Genomic DNA, 18412 nt, shown 5'->3' with positions numbered 1-18412 from the left:
TTTTGGATGAAGAGTTAGAGATTTTGATGAACAGTTGATGATACAGATGAACATTAATTTAAAAATGTATAAATAAAAGAGTTTTGTTATTTAAAAAAAATATCTATAATTACTATATTGCCTTTTTCATTTATAATTATACCATTTTATTTAAGTATTTAGATCAAATGAGGTATGTGGCTAAGATTTGTTCTCGTGTTCTCGTTTATATATATATATATATATATATATATATATATATATATATATATATATATATATATATATATATATATATGGAAAAGTGAATATACCCTTAAGTTTATATAAGCTTAGGTACCCAAACTCACCATACTACGTCGTTTGGTATCATATAATACATTCTAATTGTCTAATGTTCTTATAATTTAACTTCCAACTTGATTTACTTCCAATATTTTTATAAATTACACATTTATCTTCCTCTTATATAATTTTGATTTTCAACTATAATATATATAACCTAGTAGGTGTTCGGTAAAAAGATATGATGTAAGATAAAGATAATAGTGAAATTTCGAAAATCTTGAAAGTAAATCAAGTTAGGGATTGAAGTTTAAGAACATTATAATGAATATATCAAACAAAACCGACGTATTATAGTGTGTTTGAGTAACTAAGTATATATATAACCTTAAGGGTATATTCACTTTTTCCACACACACACACACACACACACACACACACACACACACATATATATATATATATATATATATATATATATATATATATATATATATATATAGAGAGAGAGAGAGAGAGATTTAGGATCAACAGAAAATGCATACTAAGGTTAGACACTAAGGATCCAATCAAAAAGTAACACGTGGCAATTAGGTTTCCATTTAATTGAATATTTTAGAATAAATATTAATTAATAAAAAGGGCATGAAAGTAATTTGACAGCTTAATTGGCGGCAAGAAGTTAATCTGATAAGCACCATAAAAAAGAATATTAAGCGGGATCGGTTAATAGCGTAGCGGGAGGGGTTTCCTTTGTCGGCCGATGAAAGGATTTAGCGGTAATCGTTTATTTCTTGGGATTCAAGTTCGTTTTATAAGTCTTCATCACACGTGTATATCAAATGTGAATATTCTGATTAAAATCAATTTCAAAGTTAGACATTATTTACTGTTAAAAAACGTAATATACAGTATACATTATGCGTGAAGGTTATAAACAAAATCATACAAATGTTTGTACCTTGTAAAACAAAACGCCGATAGAGAATTGCTTTTCATGAGTTTCACATTAATGTTTTGGGAAGACGATATGGAGAAGCCTAATTCTTTTGCATAATCTTTATACATATTGAATGCATCATTCATACATTTGAATTTTAATCCAACTTTTAAATTATTAACTGTAAATTAATTTTTGAAACATAATACTCCATATTACAAAAAAAAAAAAGGAATATATATAATATGCGTTGATTTTTTTCAATGAAATCATATCAATATTGCAAATATATAACTATAATATGTCTGGTAAGTTGAATATGTCGTCTTGCTTATTTAATAAACATGGTTCATTGATTCGACATATAGTAGCTTCCCTGTGGATTTTTCCAGCAATTTCCTCAATTTCTATAGACATCTTTCAAACATGTATCAAGAAATACTAATTCAATATTGAAATTAGAGAGAACATAGAAAAATTATGCAAGATTCGAATTCAAATTCAAAGACTACAACTACAATTATCGGTTTGAAATTCAAACTCGTAAACTGCTAATTCAAAATTTGAAATTCGATTATGTTTGAATGTACTCTAATTTTCAAATTTAAACATGAGAAAATTAACCGAATCCATTTGATTGTTTACAGAATTACCCATTATAAAGCATGTAATTTGAATTTTACGTAGTCATGTGTTGTCGTTTAATGATTGGACCGTATCTTTTTTAGGGCAACACATTAGTTTTATGCATTTTCTATAGATCTTTCCCATATATATATATATATATATATATATATATATATATATATATATATATATATATATATATATATATATATATAAGGGAATGTTCAATTGATAAAATAAAAAGTCGATGTTCGGTGCTAAGTCGGTCGACTAGCGACTAGGGATTAGTCGGCCTAGTCGGGGATTTGTCGATCACTAGTCGGAGACCCTAAATTGTGAACCTATAAAAAAATTTTTAGAAAAAAGAATATGACTAATATGATGACAAAGTTGGTAAATACTACTAATATTATAACAAACAACGATTAACATTATTAATAAAATAATAATCATTTATCAAATAGTTTCTGTTGTGATATTACTTCTTCAAATTGGTAAAAATTCACCGGCTTCCACAACTAAACTCATTGTGTAAGCATGGATTAATTACCAGGCTCCTTCTAATCGGTCGGATAAGGCCTAAGGACTAATCGGGATTTAACCGTATATCAAATTTTTATTCAGGTTTAAATAACACAATTCATTCACATGTAAATAAAACCAATTGCAATGTTTTTATGAGAAATTTCATCAAATGACCAAAAGGAAGGGGGTGTTTTAACATTTTGACCATGAAAATTTGAGTTTTGTAATGACCAAGGGATCCTCAAATGGGACTCTACAAAAGCCTTTTACCTTCTGAGGAATGTAAATAGTAACGAGGAATTGATGTGGCAGGGGAAAAAGACAAAAAAAACGTGTTTGTTGCATAGTTCCTTAGAAGGGGCTCTGAGGAATGGTGGTTGAGGCTCTGAGGATATGTTCTTCATCAACACACCTTTGAGGAACTGTTCTTCGGCTAATGAAATCCCGATTTTTGTCATGGTTTATTTTCTTAAATTTAAAATTACATTATAATTATTTAATCGATATTCCTAGAATTGAAGTGCTACATTCATCTTATAGGAATTTAATATTTGATTTGATTAATAACTAATTACTTCTTTGTAACAAGATTATTCAAAATATATACTCTAGAAAAAATCCTCAATATTTCAATTTTTGTCATGGTTAGCCGAAGAACAGTTCCTCAAATGTGTGCTGATGAAGAACATATCCTCAGAGCCTCAACCACCTTTCCTCAGAGTCCCTCTGAGGAACTATACAACAAACCCTTTTTTTTGTCTTTTTCCCCTGCCACCTCAATTCCTTGTTACTATTCACATTCCTCAAAAAGTAAAAAGGCTTTCGCAGAGCCCCCTCTGAGGATCCTTTGGTCAACATTCTACAAAACTCAAACTTTCATGGTCAAAATGTTCAAACACCCCCCTCCTTTTGGTCATTTGATGAAATTTCTCTGTTTTTATTGGTTGTGACTATAGCAGTAGCATCATTCTTCTAACACTAATCTAATAACCAAATAACATCGTAAGTATCACATAACCATTGAAATTAATGGTTTTTACCATTTCCATCTAAACCCCAAAATACCACAAAAGAGGAGAATTTTTGCCTGTGATGCATCACTATGGATTGAATACTAATGATCAAATAAAAATTTCTTAAATGGTCTTCTCTTGATTTCAACCCCACACACACTTAGAACTCTTTTCTTTGCTCTGATTAATAATGAAATGTCTAAAATCGTAATTGAGAGTCTAACCCAAATTTACATCAACCTTTCATATTTAAGCCAACAAACTAGTCATTAGTTTGAATATTTCCCCGAAAGCTTAATGTAATTATGTACTTCTTACATTAATTACAATTTTATAGAATTCACCAATTTCACACTAATTTTTCAATTAATGCACAAATATGAGAATAACAATATACTTTCACTTCAATATACCTTAATTCTCATTATTGGAAAATCATCAACTTTATTCAAACCACCTACGTCTAATTAAATAATCAACTTAAAAGATGTTTAAATCACAATTAATGAGCCAACACATCTATCCCTTAATTTTGATGTTATGGTTATGTTTTGATAATCCATTTTAGTTTAGTTTTATAATGCCTAGTCTCGCCCAAGTAGGGTGTTCCAGTGAACATAGGGGTTGTTTGGCAACATCAGAATGATTCATATATAAATCATTACAAGCTTGAATGATTTAGAGGCTTTGAATGAATCTATCTTCAAATTGAGGCTTTGAATGAATCTATCTTTAAATAAAAAAAAACATGTTGCTTGTAAATCTCGTTAAATAGTAAAAATTACCATTATCTTACATGGCAATGTTGATGTAGACGGTTTTTCACAAGACATGGGTGTTGATGTTTATAAGTAGTATTCAGTAAAGTAGTTGGAATGGATATGGTGATATAAGTTATAAGAGGATTGTTTGTGTTAAAAGAATAGAAATGCATAAGAGGGTTTAAACCAAACCATGTTAACCTTAGTGTACAAGAGATTTATTAATAGGTATTTTAAGAAATAAACTGTACATACAAAAGTTTGATCATGTACCAGCAGAAGCAAAAAAAAAAATGTCAAAAAATCCCTGAAAAAGAAAACAGGCTCACAAGAAGCATATCTGGGCAGAAAGCACAACATCCATCATCCATTATAAAACAGTTGAAACAAAAGGATTTTGGGTTGGTTATAAACTAGCTTTGTACACACTCGAAAGGGCGCAGTGATCCATCAGGAAACTCATGCATCCGGAACTCTTCTAATGCATCAAACGGACTGCACAAACCATTAACTTAAGTTAAAAGTTAATTGGGGAAAAGGAACCACAATAAATTTAAGACACACACACACTCACACTGATACTGCTCGGTTATTGGATAATCTGCGTTGATTGGCTTCCATTATATCCAAGATATCACCGCTCTCTATCTCTATTCCATCAACAACACATGGAAACGCAGCAAGCGGGCTCCACATCTGACATCATTATATCTCTATTACATACACATATCCATATCTGACCAAATCTGATATATCTAAATCTATAACTTACCTTGATGCTATTATCTATCCCACTAGTAGCTACAACGCAATCAAAAGGATGACTTTGCACACAGTTTACCACTGAAAAACAAACCCATTACTCATTAACCTATTAAGCTATTAAAAAATGAAGATAATATACATACCAGCCCCATCTCCAGTAAGCACTTTTATTAGTCTACCGGTGCTCTTCTCCCATATAAACCATCTACCATCATCACTTCCACTACCAATATACTCGCCTGCCAATGCCATTACATATATAATAAAATATGACATTTAAAAAAAAAAAAAAAAAAAAAACATATGATATGATATGGATGAGATGACAAATAAATGCACCTACCTTTTTGGCCAAGAAAACTGGCTTGTTTAATGTCCGTCCCTGTATTACAATGACCAACGTATTGTCGCTTCATATCTATCGCCCTCTCATTCTGCAAATCAATATAATACCAATGCATAAATAATCGTCTAATCATTATTATTTTTATTTTTTAAAAAAAATTCGGATACCTGACGAGTGAGTTTATCGCTTCGAGGAGATGATTTTGGTGATCCACAAGAGCTGCTGCTTGTAGTTGTAGTTGTATGGCGGGTATTTACGGTTGAATCGAATTTTCTGTGGATTCTGACATTTAAAGTTGGTTGTAAATTGTTGGATTCTTCTTCTTCTTCTTCATCATCACCACCTGATGACACTGAAGTTTCAAATTCAAGTTCCAATTCTTCTTCTTCATAATCGGAGTCTTCTCTTCCACTTCCAGACAGAGGTTGCAAAGTGTCTTCTTCACCAATTGCATCTGCTCGATACAGTATGTCACTCAGAGATATTACTCTACCACCACTACCACCACCACTTCTTGTTTCAAATCTAGGACCTCCTTTTGCCGCCTTGTTGGAGGCTTCAGCTTCAACTAAATCCATCCGTTTTTTTATCTTCTCCACCATTTCAGCAGCTTCCATGTTAGATGGAGCTGAAAACTGACCACCAATAGCAAACTCCATAGCTTCTTTGTGTTTACCCAACTGATTGCCACCCACAATTATTAATGCCATGCATATATATATATATATATATATATATATATATATATATATATATATATATATATATATAATATGTGATATGTCCAAGTCATGTAACTTAATTATTCACCTGTAATAGAGCTTCAGCCATACAAAGGAGTGCTCTAACTGAAGTAGGATCAATTTCCACAGCTCTATAGCAATCTCTTATAGCCATATGAGCATCATTTTTCCAATTCCGCTGAAAACAAAATATATCAAAAAGAATGGATACATGTAAAGTGCAGTTGCAAGTTGCAACAAAAGATCAAAAACTTTATGAAAAACCTTGAGAAGCAATGCTGCCCGTAAACACAAACACTCATGCATCAGAGTATGTCCAATCTGACCATAACCATGCAGAACATCATTGCAAGCCTCAATTCCATAATAATAGTTGGCACCCTCTTTTAAAGACTTCTCTGCAATCTGAATCAGTTTTCTGCATTGGTCAAGCTGTGACACAATCATTCAAAGTTTTAAGTATTAGTGATCTTTCTCATGATGAAGGTAAGCTAAGTGTAGGATAAAGTCATAAAACAAAAGACAGAATGCATTGCAGACCCTAGCAGCAAGATTCCTCTTTGCAGGAAAACGATTTGGGAAGAAATCAGAGACTGGTGGTTTTGATTGCACCTCCTTCAGTATCCCAGTTGGATTGAAAAACTTCATTGCATCATCTGATGTGTACCGCATAGCACTCGGGTGAACTATAATAAAACCAAAAAACATTGTGAGAAAAAAGGGTAGTTCAGTAAATGTTACAATCGATAGGGTAAGGAAACATACTAGGATTTACGTCCATTAAGTAGACATGTTCTTTACTATAATTGAGAAGAACCTCTTCTCCATTTGGACTAAATGCAACATGAGTCAGGTGCAAGCCTTGATGTCCCTAAAACCAAACAAATAAAGAAACAGATATTCAAAGTTTAAAAGTAGCATCTATCGCAAAATACAAAAACCTTAAAAACCCATATAAACTAACATGATCAGAAAGATGCATTGGGCAGAAGTAGTTAACACAAGGGGGTGGTGACAGCTGTCGCCTGCAGGAAGACAGTGGTGAAAGCATGCGTCTATCGTATAAACGAGCAAATGCATCACTGCAAGCATTTGAAATAGCAAATCAGCTGAGGCTAATTTATAATATGTGGTGCAAGTGACAACTGGCAAGAGTGTCAGTGAATACCTCCCGCCAACAAGGAGCAAATGAGGCCTGGTGCTGCTGATGTCACAGGACTTCAGCATAAGTGACTGCTTAGGTGGACTGCCTAATGACTTCTTTGCTCCACTTCGCAAGTCAAGCTGGCATCAAACACTAAACATGTGACTTCTTAGGTTTCTTGTAACCTTTTTTTATAAATATGGAAACTAGATTGTCTCATGCTTACTAATATGTTACGACATTCTTGGTGAGAAGATTCAGCAGGAGGACAAGAAGTGACCTCCCGGAGATCATGCTGTCTCAGAGTGGCATCCTCGCTGGCACTCCAGACAACATTCGGATTACCAGGTTCTACCTGAAACAGAAAATCCATGATGATAAGGAGATGATATTAGTAAATTTGTTAGGGGAAAAAAAATATATCTTACAGCTAATTTTTTAACTCTCCTGCTGTGGCATTGAAAATGAGCTGATAGGTTACTAGCAGTATCTTCATGTGTGCGAGACAAATTGAATAGTCGAACCTACAGGTGTGAGTTAAGATTTTCAGAAGATATGTGAATGAATGAAGCAATGAACAAAAATGGAAGGAGGGTTACTTCAGTATCACCAGCTCCAGATGCTACCAACTCATCAGATGTTTCAGGAACAAACTTTGTGCAAAATATATTATTCCTATGACCACTGTCAATGGAATGCAAAAGCTTGCGGCTTTCATAACTCCAAAGATTTACCTGCAACAGAATGGAACATCTCTAGTTAAAACTACATGTAAAAAATATGGGTGCTGCTATTAAGACACCCTTTAGACACCTTATAGATATCTTTATCAAAAGTCAACCAATAGGTAACTATTTTTAATCATCTTTTTCAAAAAACAATGTAATTTTAACCAATAAAAATACCTTAAAAATTATATAGGGTGTCTAAATGATAAAATGGGGTGTCCATTTAGCCAACCCCAAAAAATATAAGTATTATTAGCTTGCATTTTACTTGGTTTTCAGGCATCATACAGGTAGCTAATACATATGAAGACAAAGGTAAGAAGACATACATGAGCATCATCAGATCCAGATATCAATAGTGAGCCTTTTGAATTCCAAGCAATAGTATTTACACATCCTTGATGCCCCTGAAAACAACACAGATCAACTCTTTATCAAAGTTTGGTAAACAGAGACAAGTAGATGTATATCTAGATAACAACAGAAGCCAATCCATACAAATACATCCAACATTTAAACCAATTTAACCCCATGGTTGTACTAAATACCCTAACCTATGTTACCCTTCAATCTCCCCACTCTCATTCTATATATTTATACCAATATATTGTAGGATAACTTCAGTGGTCTATGCAGACAATATGTGATCACAAGAGGTATGTATGACTCTTTTAGCACAACTTTATCTGGAAAATCGAATGCAAATATTATTTCATTTTCTAGACATACACAGGATTCGATGCTATGAGGAGTAATAATTGCATACTCACTAAGGAAGACTTCCATTTGTATCAAAAAAATATGTCACAATTTTTATATAATTGCATATTACTAGTATGTAAACCAGTATATTAACCTATGATGCAAAAAAATAAAAAGTGTTCCCTAGGTTCTTACAATCATCTAGAGAAGTTAAAAGAAAAAATAATAAGAAACAGATAAGGATAGAAAATCAAAGCTTGAACTGCAACATAAAAAGGTTAGGGTGTATAGGTTTAGATCTCAATTTTTCTCATAGTGATCAAAATATTTTCCATTTCTCTTCCTTTCTCCTGGATGGAGCAATACATACAGAAGGTAATCGACACTAATGTGCTGATCAAAGTTATAATTCCAATAGAAAAACATCCCTTGCAAGATATATCAAGATTTAAGCACATAGTACACACCTCCAGTTCTCTTTCCAGAGAAAGCCTTCTAACGAATGATGAATGCATCTGTAGACTGTGATTTATATCCTGTAATATCACAAGATAGAATATCAGCATCTACAAAAAAAAAATTAATGCCAAGAAAATACAGAACCACAACATACACATGAAAACATTAATAAAACAAGGAAGAACATGAAAAATATGAAAAATATATAAGAATAAGATATATTTACCTATATGCATATATAAGCGAGTAAATGGAGTACAGGCATAAATTACTTCAACATTGTTGGTTAAAGTATTTGGTTTCATATAATGAACATTGAGATGGAAACTAAAACTAAACATTCTATCAATCAAAAAATTTGGTTCTACAGAATCATTTTTAAAAAAATGGGCATCGGAGCCAACTGGATCTCTTCTAGCTCAATCAAGGTTAAGGAAGAAGAATCACATTATCTTAACATATGCCTTTGTGCAGGAGACTGAAAAAGTTTAATCTCAAATGAGAACTGTGCCACCAGTTTTATTCCCCAAGTAATTTCTAGAATTTGCAATTCCCACAGTTTGATAAAAATGAGGGCTAGTCTCTAAAGTTGTTTCAATTATTGCGGAATAGAGGCAGTATATTTTGATATGTCACCCATTTTTTGTTATAATCACCTGTGTAGCTATGTTTGCCAAAAATGATTTCAAATTGGGACACCGCGGAATCTCTAAATCTACAATTAGTGGATGAATTAGACTAGAGAGAATCGAACAGATACTATAATATGATGGAAACAAGATATTCTTCCAACCAAGCCTCCGGCAATAATCATCAAACACCAAACAAAAACTGAAAAATACACCATAGCAAATGCAGTGTAAGGTGTTATAACAACCACAATGTATTCGTGGAACACCAAAATAGAATTTCATTTTAGTCACAAATACAATCACGAAGTCCCTATTTTTCAACAGTCTCACCGACCTCAAATTCACAAGTAAACTAAACAAAACACAAACAATCAAACAAACATAAACAATTACACAGGTTGGTATTACACACGCATTAAGATCACAAAAAGAAGCTGACTAGCAAATTTGTACAGCGAAAAGAAAAGGGGGAAAATAAAAAATTTACGTACGGAACGAACGTGTAGAGTTCGAGTATCAATGAAGTCGGCGAGGTTGCCATCGTGAAAGCAGAGCGATTCCATTCTTGATTGAAAATTATACGATCATATCATATAAAACTGACACATAAAAACCCTAAATTCTTTGTGGAAATTGTTGGTTCTTTGGAAATGATGATCTGACACAGTTATTGAAAAGAGATTGAGAGAGTCGGTGAGTGGGTTTTTACAATGTGTGTGTGGATGGTTCTAAGCTCCAACAAACAGCGTCGTCGTTACTCGTCCCTCGCTATGCGTAAATATAACCCGTTACAGTATACATACATATATAATTAACTAAAACAATTTTTATATATAGAAATCCTCATTTTTATTTTAGAACATCTTTAATTTAATTAATTTTTATTATTAAATTTATCAAATAGTTCAGCATATTAATCACTTTCATTTGATACAGCTATCGTGATTCTTTTTTTTTTTTAATTAAAATTTTGAAGTTGATGCGCAACCTTTTCTTAAACAATGGAGGGAATTTAACTCCCATCATCCATCTAATGTATTTATATATATTGTATATTATGGGTCATTGTTCAAGATAAATATAATAACGTGTGTTAGTAAAATAGATTGTGAATAACAATGTAATTTAGATAATTTCTAGGTTCAAGAAATACTTTTTGAAATATGTATTTAACCCTAGTGTTTGGGGTTACATTAATAAAGACTTTGGATAATCCAAGAAATCAATCTAATTTCAGAAAAAATGACAATGTAATTCTAGATGATAATCTTCTACAACACCGACAAGTTTATATAGATAATAGGTGGTTAAAATCGGTTATTTTTTTGTGGGAAGTTATATTTGTTCCCAACATACACGACCATTGGCATTTGGCGAGAAGTTATTTTTAGCAGGGTCGTCGTCAGGGGCACAGCTCCGAACCCCGTGTTCCGAGTTCACTTTGGCTTATGCAAACGTACACTCCGCATCTTGAATTGTATTGTAGCTAAAGTTGAACTTTGTTTGTCCCAAATTAATCTTGATTTTATGAAATGACTTGATGACACTAAAATCACCAACGTTACTACCTCATTTTAGTTTAATCTCTAATTAACTTAAAATAACGAACATAAAGACTAAACTCATACATAATTGGAAATATCTTGAAGATTGAATTTTCTTATTAGTATTATACACATTTTAAATAATTGAGAATCTGATGTCCTAAGGATTAAACTGATCAACTCATTTGAGCAATTGAAGATATTATACACATATGCTATACATATACTTGATATATTACAAGCCATTTGTCAATTTATGTTTTATAAATTTTAAAATTATCAAGGGGTTCATCCATAGAATATAATAAGTATACATAACGTAAACATTTATAGTTGTCTATAAATATAACAAAATACTTCTTATTACCTAAGGTGGGAGTTGCATGCAATTTACAAAAGTCGTTATGTATTAATTAATTAAAAATAACATAATTTGTTTTTACAATTGAAAAGGTTTGTCTATTTATTTTAGTTAACACATAGATTTTACACTTTTCTATATTACTGTTAAAAGGATTAATTAATCCATTTTTAGACATTCGAAACATTCATTTTTAATGAAGGTGTCTTAAACATGCATGCCAAATAGAATATAGAACAATTTCTTAACAAGGACATATAGATAGAATGTGCAATACTTTTATTTAAATTTAACATACCATTAGAATGATACACAAATCCTACAAATACACCACACTTTGATAATATGTACTTATCAAACTCATATACTTGTTTATAACCATATTTTTTTAATACAGTTCCATAAACTAAGTTTTTCCTAATCTTAGAAACATGTATACCATTCCCAAGATTAAATTGGAGCACTAGAGTATCAACCCATCTTCTACGATCTCATAGTTATTAAACCAACGATGATCTTTACATATATGATTCGTCACCCCCGGGTCTATTTATCATGCATGATTATCATCCTGCTATAAGCCTATAATCATGCACATAAATGTCTTAGGGATTACTGGTACATAATATACAACATTAGGACCAGAATCGGATTTATGATTGAACGGTGTTAAATACAATATGGGAGGAATATTAGAAATGATTGATCTCTCGCAAAGTGAGCGAGAGGAAGTGTGAAAGAGTTTGTTTTGTATGTTTGTTAGGGACCAAAAATAAAAATAAAAATCAACTCAAAGAGATGGTTAGCGTTACAATTGAAAAGGTTAGAATTGATTCAAAAAAACCATGTAACAACATTCCGTGTGTCGGTATTAAAGTCGTCCAGTTTTTTCTGAGATTGGTATTTATTTGGTGTTGGCTTGTCTTTTTTTTACCGGGCTTGCGGTCTTTGCATTCATTTTTTTGGTTGGATTTAAGATATTTTTTCAAGCAAGGTCTCAACTTAAATATAAAGATAATGTTTGTTTTTTAATAGTTATTATTATGATGTTGTTAATAACTAATAAATTTATTTGATTGAATAAAACTAGTTTAATTTAAATTATGAGTTTTAACTATGATGCTTTTTGTCCATGGGTATAAGAAAATCGGGAGGGGTGGAAGTAGCGATAAAATATTAAAATGCAAGCAACTTCAAAACGACTAGGAGGCAATGAGGGAATTACTAGGCGTTTTGGGCTCCTCAAGGCGTGGTCTTGTTAGGTTGATTTTATTTGGTTTATGGCTAACAGGCTAAGTTTTTTTTTTGGACCGGCTTAAATTGGACTGGTTTAATACTTTAATGTGAGAAGACCCGTCCGGTCTTAATATCACCGACACGTTATTAAAACTAAAGATTGAACCCGGACGGCTGGACTTTCGATAAGAACCATTTAAGGATTAAACGGTTTAGAATCGGTTTAAGACCGGTCCTATGCAAAAAAAAAAAAATGTAAGGACTCAGCTAAATGTGCACCTTAAGTATTAACTAGATGCATTCCAGCGCGTTGCGCTGGTCGGAAATGTTGTTGTGTGGGTTGGAATTGTGCATGTGGATTGAAATCAATGTTGAAGTATTATATTATATTATAACAGGAGGATCAAACAATAGACATAGTTATGAAAGTAGGTTGTTATTTATTGTATTTAACTAAAATTAAATGCAGAAATAACAGATTACTTGTAGTTGAATAAACAACACTCAAAACCTATCTAATACAAATAACGATGAAGTAAAAGAAAGTTCCTGCAATTCCATTGAATTTGAATTAAACAATCCTATTAAGATGTTGTCTGTGCCTTTGGCTTTAACTGATCAAAAGGGCAGGTTGATAGTAGTATCCAGTGACAGGGCAAAATCTACAATAATGAAAAGAAATAAAAGTGCAGTATTACAGATTCAATTCTAACCATACATTCCAAAATGATGAAGTGGGATTCGTTTCACCCATTAAAAAAAAGTGTAAAATCCATCCTATTGTATGTAAATAGAGAACATACCAGGCATGTAGGTAGAAGCTAGCATCGGATTCCTTTACCACCGTTTTAACCCTCTTCAGCCTTTCTACTGCTACCATATCCTTCAAAAAGAATAAGGAAAAATTGGTAGGTATCATCTTCTTTGAAATCGGAAAAAAAAAATTCAGAAAAGTTAACAACTTTACTGAAAAATCATTAAAAACGATTCGAGTATTTATACATTGATATTTCATTGAAATTTGTTGTTAATATTGTATATTTTTTTTATCTAATATGCAATTTAAAATTTTACAAACCTAGTTATGTCGCTCGGCTCTACCCACTACAGTTTTCACAACATCCTCAATTCCCAACATAGGTGATAGCATAATTTGGAACCTGTATCTTTCATTTTTATATAATGAAAAAAGTACAGATCTGATGGTATAATTGAAATTTTGTTCTTTAATACAAAGCATACTACAAAAAAAGACGTTATATGTCGCACAAATTTGTTGTTTAACCACTTGAACTTTATGTTTTCTTTCGAACTTTTTCAAATAAACTAATTTGACTTGCTATAAAGGACGTCATTTGACATCAGATTACCACTTTCTATATGTGCATTCAAAATGTTCGTTATCTAAAGTATACAATTGAAATTGGTTATTTTTTGTCAACCTACATAATATCTTAAATCGCATGTTAGATTCATTGAAAGTAAAAAATGATGATGCAGTGAGAAGTGAATAACTCTAAAAATAGAGCATTCGATTATTCATCAGAGTAGTTTTTTTGGAACCACTCACCAATACTCTGGGTTCCTAAAAAAGTAGATAAAACTTACATTGATTGTATGTTTTCCAATGAGGAAATTCTTGGAATGTATGGCCCCTTCCTCCTCTAATGTGTTTGAGCTTATGTTTGACCAATGAGGAATCTTTTTCCAGTTTGTAATACCTGCATTGATAGAAATATTTTTTTTATTAAAACCATGATGCAACAAAATTTTCTTTCTTTTCTAATAAGAACTATTAACCATTTGGCCACTACTTCACCGCCAAAACTTTTATCTAGATTATTGTCATAATCTTGATTTACTATAGCTGTTGTCCACTGCACCATGCAATTACATCTCATTACGTATATTCTCATGCTTAAATCATATGAACTAATGTTATAGATATTAATTTTATATTTTTAATTCCTGCAATAAATAAAAGGTTATTTATAGTATTTATGGTTTATTTTTAATCAATGCAGCCTAATCTATGTTCCTTCTAAATTGTTGTCTTGGTGTGTATATAAGTATAATTTGGAATATAAATGAACTTAAACACCTTGTAAAAAATTTATACCTATGATATTGTTTAAAGAAAAAGAATGCCACATACCATCCTTACAGGTTGTTCAGCATCCATGGCAAATGCCAAGGTGGTAGCAGTCACACCAGTCAGAATTGTGGTCTTCACTGGAACTTGTGTGCATTTATTTATTCTTACCGGATATCATTACAGGTTTCTATACAAAAGATATACCCGAATGAATTAATATTAAACAACATTTGTTATCCATCTGGGTTTGTATTATTATGTAATATAAATATCGGAAAAAGAAAATACTGAAAGGAGCAAAACCTGCAAATAGGAATAATTTCATCTTCCAAATCTCTTGTCCATAATAACCACTCATTTTGGACTGATGTAATTGGATGAACAGCATGAGCCCTTCTAATTGTTGAAACAGATGATTCTGATAAGCTTATGTACTTCACTTTGCCTTCCTCTACCAGTCTTCAAATCTCCCATCTGTTGATTACTGTTTTTCACACACACAAAAAGTGTTAAGAAAAATCTCAATCTTTCCATGTCTGACATACAAGTTCATATAGAAAAAAAAAACCAAACTAAGAAGTAAGTTGAATATGTAGCTTTGATAGAGTAAAAGGTGCTTGAATAATCAATTTAATGATGACAAAGGAGGGTGTAAACATTTCATCAAACACCTGTGGTGCAACAGCACACACATTTCAACTAATACAATCAAGTAAGTGTATTGACCAAATATGAACTATTGAAGGTGGAAAGAAAATCTATTTATCAACTCAACTGCAAATTGTTAGTGAATATTATTGTCTACCTTATGTCTAGGTTGTGCTATAGAGGAAAATTGTAAAACTACATGAAATTGTCGACAAAACCCAATCTGCAATTCATCAAAGAAAGCTACAAATAAGATTTATATATAAATAATTACAAAAAAGGAAAAAGAGTATGGAATCGCATAACTTGAAAAAAATGGATACATTTACACCAATATTAGTCATGGATATGATTTACTGACCTCGTCGTTTGGCATAAAACCTGTATCCTATTGCATCCTTTTATTCTGTATCAAAATCCGGCTAAAACCCAAGAGGAATTTCGAACTAACAGTTAGGTATTTAGACATTGGGGCAGCAGGAAAAGGCAAAGTCGTGAAGGGTAGTAGTGTACAAAGTTTGTAACGACAGGTGAAAAAAGAACGAACGGATACGCACCTGGTGGAATAGCAGAACACTGGAAACGCACCTTTGACGGGGTGATTTACCCAAAATGGGTAAAGCCTAAACGAAAACTAAAGAAGAATAAGAGAAAAAAAATCACCTGAAACGGAGCCGGCGACTTGTAATCGACCCTCGAAGGCGTGGTTGACAGTACGTAGAACTTCAAAAGTGGAATATGGAGAACACATGAGAAATCTGAAGAACTGATATTTAGAGCGAAGATGTTGCAGAAGCTCGATTTCTACAGTAGGATAGATGATCATGGAAGCGGTGGATGCGTGGACTTAACCAGGGTGGAACACAGAAGACACAGAAGGAGATATCCCAAATTAGTGAAGACGCACATGGATTCATGAAAAAGGGGCAATTATGTGTATACAAACCTCTGAGAAGCTTTGAGAATGACAACACAGGTGCCTCAGTTGACCTTTTCCGCCCTGCATCATCAATTGGAAGAATCGATTCTGTAATAAATTACAATTTTCATTGAATAACTTCGTCGATAGCAGAAATCGAAAACCGTACCTTGAACAAAAAATAGGAAGAACGCCATGGAAGAGATCGTGTAAGACAGCGGTTGATGTTTTTGTGGGTGTGTCACGGGTCGTTCGGTCGAGAAGACCGATATCAGCTTGAGGCGGCAGCGGGATAGGTGGCGGCCGACCCTGGTGGATTGGTATTCTTATGATAGTATGGCGAGAAGACGGTGGAAACAATTGTGATGCAGAGAAGGCGGGGATAGTATGGCGGTGGACTAAGCGTGAATGAAGAGAATATGAGAGGATGAAGAAGAATCGAGAATAAAACGGTGGAGTGGAAACCAGGAAGATAAAGTGAGCGGAAGGATCGGGAACAAAAAGCCTAACCCTATGGTAACTCGGGGAACAGTACCCTGGTCAGGTACTGTTCCTAACTTTCATTCAATAGAAAGACGCAAAGCAGAATTAACAAAGTGACACAGAAACAAAAATAGAGGGACCGGAAATGTAATTTAAGGGACCAAAATTGGCCAAAATGTCTCACGTTACTGTTCCTTTTGTTCACAATTTTAATATATATATATATATATATATAATAATTAAGGTTCTCAATCCCACATCGCTTATTTTTTTGGACTCTAGCATTGTTCACGTATGAGTGCAAAAACGTTCCCATCAAAGGATTACAAGTTGCAACATGGTCTCGCTCTCATTTATACAATATTTCCTCTACTGTATGTTCCTTATATATCAAATCTATTTACTTTTCCTAATCTTATTAGGTTTTTTTTTTTTTTTTTTTTTTTTTTGCAAATCATATTTAATACATTAAATATTTATATAAAATAAAAAAATTCAATCCAATCCGACATGTTTTGACCCACAATTATAATTAAATCTTGTACTCTTTAACCAAGTATCCATTATGCGTGTTTTACACTTTTATCAATTTTGTGTTTTTAAGTGGATCGAATCGAATCAAACGTGATATATCAATATCACACTTTAAAGAATGCTTTGGTTATAGTCTTATAGAAAAGGAAATTTAAAAGTGACAAAACATGGATTATTCCCAATTCCAAAACATACATCACTATCAATTTCTTTTATACATTCATAAACATGTGCGCATGCAAAACATTGTGCACGCATATGCATAAAGAAAACGATGCCAATATCACTAATTTAATTGAAATTGAATAAATATCTAACACAACCACCAATGCTTCAAGATTAACTAAGAATTTAAAAACCCTAAATGTTCATCCCATTCATGTGAAAGACCCAATGATGAAGAAACCCAAAACTAAATCCAAAATCCAGGAACACCTAAAAATTTCTTACAATTTACTCATCAATGATGATGACTATAAAGGGATAATGACTTTGTGAAGGTAAACAATTTTCGATTTTATACATATTTATTAATAAAATTACTTTTACGTTCGACATACCATTAAACTTTTTAAAAATATAAAAAAAAAACACAATTATGACTAGCTATTGTAGGTACTATGTATACCTTGAATCACTAAACTTATGTTTTTGTACATATTTGATCTCTATTGGTTTTTTTTACAAATTTATTCAATAATATTTTTTTCAAACATATTTTACCATTAATCTTACATGATTTAATAAAAATATACTATTTCAAAAATACTTATATGTATATAACTTTTTCAAAGAATAAACATATTTTTACATATAAATAACGTATTTTACAAATAAATATGTATTTTTTTCATATAAATACATATTTTAATGTATAATGCATATTTTTACATTTAAAACTTATATCTTTAGATATAAATACATATTATTTTTTACGGAGAGA

General features: G+C 32.1%; 1 protein-coding gene and 1 long non-coding RNA gene across 3 annotated transcripts; both read right to left on the bottom strand.

Moving 5' to 3' along the window:
* Positions 1–4310: 4310 nt before the first annotated feature.
* Positions 4311–10431, bottom strand: ASG2 (transducin family protein / WD-40 repeat family protein). Its single transcript, XM_079066565.1, has 18 exons — positions 10141–10431; positions 9026–9094; positions 8186–8263; positions 7728–7862; positions 7557–7652; positions 7355–7483; positions 7153–7268; positions 6949–7066; positions 6750–6855; positions 6525–6670; positions 6249–6416; positions 6052–6162; positions 5409–5921; positions 5239–5329; positions 5039–5134; positions 4903–4973; positions 4705–4826; positions 4311–4625 (listed from the first exon to the last, which is right to left on the bottom strand). The coding sequence occupies exons 1-18, from the start codon at positions 10210–10212 to the stop codon at positions 4544–4546; spliced, it is 2319 nt and encodes a 772-aa protein (XP_078922691.1). The 5' UTR covers positions 10213–10431; the 3' UTR covers positions 4311–4543.
* A 2873-nt stretch (positions 10432–13304) lies between these two features.
* On the bottom strand, positions 13305–17372 carry LOC145131913 (uncharacterized). Of its 2 annotated transcripts, none has more exons than XR_013717834.1 (10): positions 16622–17372; positions 16480–16533; positions 16197–16379; positions 15895–15955; positions 15691–15756; positions 15189–15369; positions 14946–15072; positions 14399–14511; positions 13594–13673; positions 13305–13452 (listed from the first exon to the last, which is right to left on the bottom strand). It is a non-coding gene; the product is annotated as an uncharacterized LOC145131913 (long non-coding RNA). The 2 variants fall into 2 exon arrangements; XR_013717836.1 differs by adding an exon at positions 13869–13950 and having other exon boundaries at positions 15895–16379; positions 16622–17027.
* Between the last annotated feature and the right edge of the window lie 1040 nt (positions 17373–18412).

Source organism: Lactuca virosa, chromosome 1 (assembly GCF_052849685.1).
Source record: "Lactuca virosa cultivar CGN04683 chromosome 1, Lactuca_virosa_CGN04683_v6, whole genome shotgun sequence".
In the NCBI taxonomy this organism is placed as follows: Eukaryota; Viridiplantae; Streptophyta; class Magnoliopsida; order Asterales; family Asteraceae; genus Lactuca; species Lactuca virosa.
The sequence above is the reverse complement of the archived record's forward strand: the minus strand, read 5'-3'. Positions and strand labels throughout refer to the sequence as shown.